The sequence below is a fragment of the Morone saxatilis genome, unplaced genomic scaffold, assembly GCF_004916995.1.
Source record: "Morone saxatilis isolate NCDOM2014 unplaced genomic scaffold, NCSU_SB_2.0 Contig3, whole genome shotgun sequence".
NCBI classification, from domain to species: domain Eukaryota; kingdom Metazoa; phylum Chordata; class Actinopteri; family Moronidae; genus Morone; species Morone saxatilis.
Genome location: NW_023339873.1, coordinates 15,608,668 through 15,611,009, shown reverse-complemented (window position 1 = coordinate 15,611,009; position 2,342 = coordinate 15,608,668). Strand labels below are relative to the sequence as shown.

General features: G+C 39.7%; 1 protein-coding gene across 1 annotated transcript in view; it reads right to left on the bottom strand.

Moving 5' to 3' along the window:
- The window catches only part of LOC118337078 (galectin-8-like), a 6,437-nt gene that overhangs the window by 2,735 nt on the left and 1,360 nt on the right, over positions 1–2,342 (bottom strand). Inside the window, exons 3-5 of the mRNA XM_035673925.1 lie at positions 1,526–1,736; positions 1,286–1,405; positions 1,139–1,165 (exon numbers count right to left, since the gene is read on the bottom strand). Coding sequence (XP_035529818.1) covers positions 1,139–1,165; positions 1,286–1,405; positions 1,526–1,736 — 358 coding nt within the window. The remainder of the gene's footprint in view (positions 1–1,138; positions 1,166–1,285; positions 1,406–1,525; positions 1,737–2,342) is intronic.

Here is a 2,342-nt window from a genome sequence, read left to right as displayed (position 1 = left end):
TTCTAAGGTAACAAAACACAACTATTCTTATTTCCATTTCTGCCAATAGATCCTCCTAAATGTTACACACTAAACCTTTAAAACAGCTAAACATGAATGAGAGGATGGGTCTATGTACTGGGCACTGACATATTGGTGTGAGAGTGTGTGTACGAGTATATATGAATACAATATGTAAGCATAAATGTATGTAAGAATTGAATTTAATCAAAAGTCATTCAGTGTTCACATCTTAAGCAGCTATTGGTTTGGTGTTTTGTGTTCAATGCATGTACATGTGCGTCTATAACCCTTTTTTTGCTACTGCAAGTGTAAAATGTATAATTACTGCTGCAGCAGGGAAAGCACAGGCCTCTTACACAAACACGTTGTCACTAAAAAGAAGTCCTATGGGGCAAGAAACACAAGTAGTCAGATTATTACCAACATTTGGGGTGTTATGACTTAGAGCTTCACAATTTTTGGTAAAGATTTGTTTTATTGACAGATGCTCACTTTACAGTGTAATGTCAATATTCAGAATAAACTTATTAAAAATAAGAATCAGTTTACTATACCTCAACTTAAATATCGAAATCATAATATGGCCAAGTGCAATATCCAAATCACAGAAGATTTTTGATAAATGGTCAAAATTGTGACAAAACCGCATTATAATGAAGCACTGTAGTGCTGCAGGCCAGGGCACCCGAATAAAACATGTTGGTTTGGTACATACATACATTTTCAGTGAAAATAAAAGTTGTGATGCAAAAATGATCACATTGCAATCGTAATATCCATCACAGTATGGTTTTTTTTTTTTTACCATATCATGCAGCAGGTTTTATCTCCAGCTAAAGTGGTTTAGATAATCTAACCACTGTTTACAACCTGTGTGATTGCCTGAAGGCTCATATTTCTTTGCCTCACTGGACGTCTTTGTTGTAGCAATGTTGTTGTGCTCCCAGATTCCAAAAATGACCATAACCAACCAGAATGGTCCTTTAAAAGTCTGAGGTGCTGAAATGAACAGTCTACAGTGCACAAACAAAGGCATCATTTAGGAAATGTGATCCAGTTTTGGCGGCATCACAAGATACCGGGCACATTTAGGCAGAAAGGTTTGGTTTAGATGACGCAAAAGAAAAAAACTCACCAAGTCACCTGATTCTGAATATATTGCCTAAGAGGGACAAAAAGACAGATTTAGAAATGATTAATCAGATTTGTCTAGAAAACAAACACACATGTGACCAGCTTGTGAGGTCAAAATAAAGTAAACAAGGGATGGAGATGTACTTACTGAGTTTGGGATGTAGCCAATAGCGTGCACCCTGACTTTGCCACAAATAGAAAATGTGTCGACCCTGTTTAATGGGATTTTGTGCTTGTATTCCAGCAGGTGAGCACCATTTACTGCCACCTATGGGTACAGACAAGTGTTTTCTTTTTTTATTAATCAAACTGCTATGCACATTTATTGACTCTAGGTACTGCACAGGTTTATCGATGCCTCCATCCTTAACAGCACGGGTTCACTGACCTTGAAGACGTCTTCGTGCACCAGGATGATGGTCTCAAAGGGGGCGCCGCGTTTGTACGGCAGCTGATGGAGTGTTTCCTCTTGGCCCCAGCTCTCCTGCAGCAGGGAGTTACACACCACACAGGGCGAGCCTTTGAAGCGAGGGCTGAAGTGGAGGGCGATGTCAGAGCGCGGCTTGGTGCTGCAGCCACTAGACAGGTCGATCTGAAACCTGCAGAGGGGGGTGCACACCGGGGCTGGATTACCAACCGGGCAGCTCCATTTGAGGTGAGTTCAAGTACCATATCAACAAAAGCAAGTCCGTGAATGGAGGCGAAAGAAATGAAATCCTGACTTAAGGAGCTTTAAAGTTCCACGAAACATTAGACAAAACTACTGTTACTTTTCATTTCAGTTTACGCCAACAATAGTGCATATTCTTAAATTAGGTTGTGTTTAATCAATCAGACAAAACAGGGATTATATACAAATTAAGCTATTGGGAGTGTGAACAGGGGGCCCTCTTACCAAGTGGTTCCCAACCTGGGGGTTGCCAAAGCTTCATGGGGGGGTTGCAAGGCCTTCTTGATTTTAAGGCGTGTTAAGAAAACTTTAAAAATATACACAGTAGGCCTATATCTCAGCATTTGGTGAGTGTCTGTCTAATAGAACAATGGCCAAACGTCAGGAACAGAAAACACTGAATATGTCAAAGAAGAAGCTTATTTAGTCTGTATGATTATTCAAAAATACATAATACAGACAGAGAGTTCATCAAAATCACTAATTTTATACAAACTTCTTTGCTGTTACAGAGTTCACTATTTGGGTTCATTGT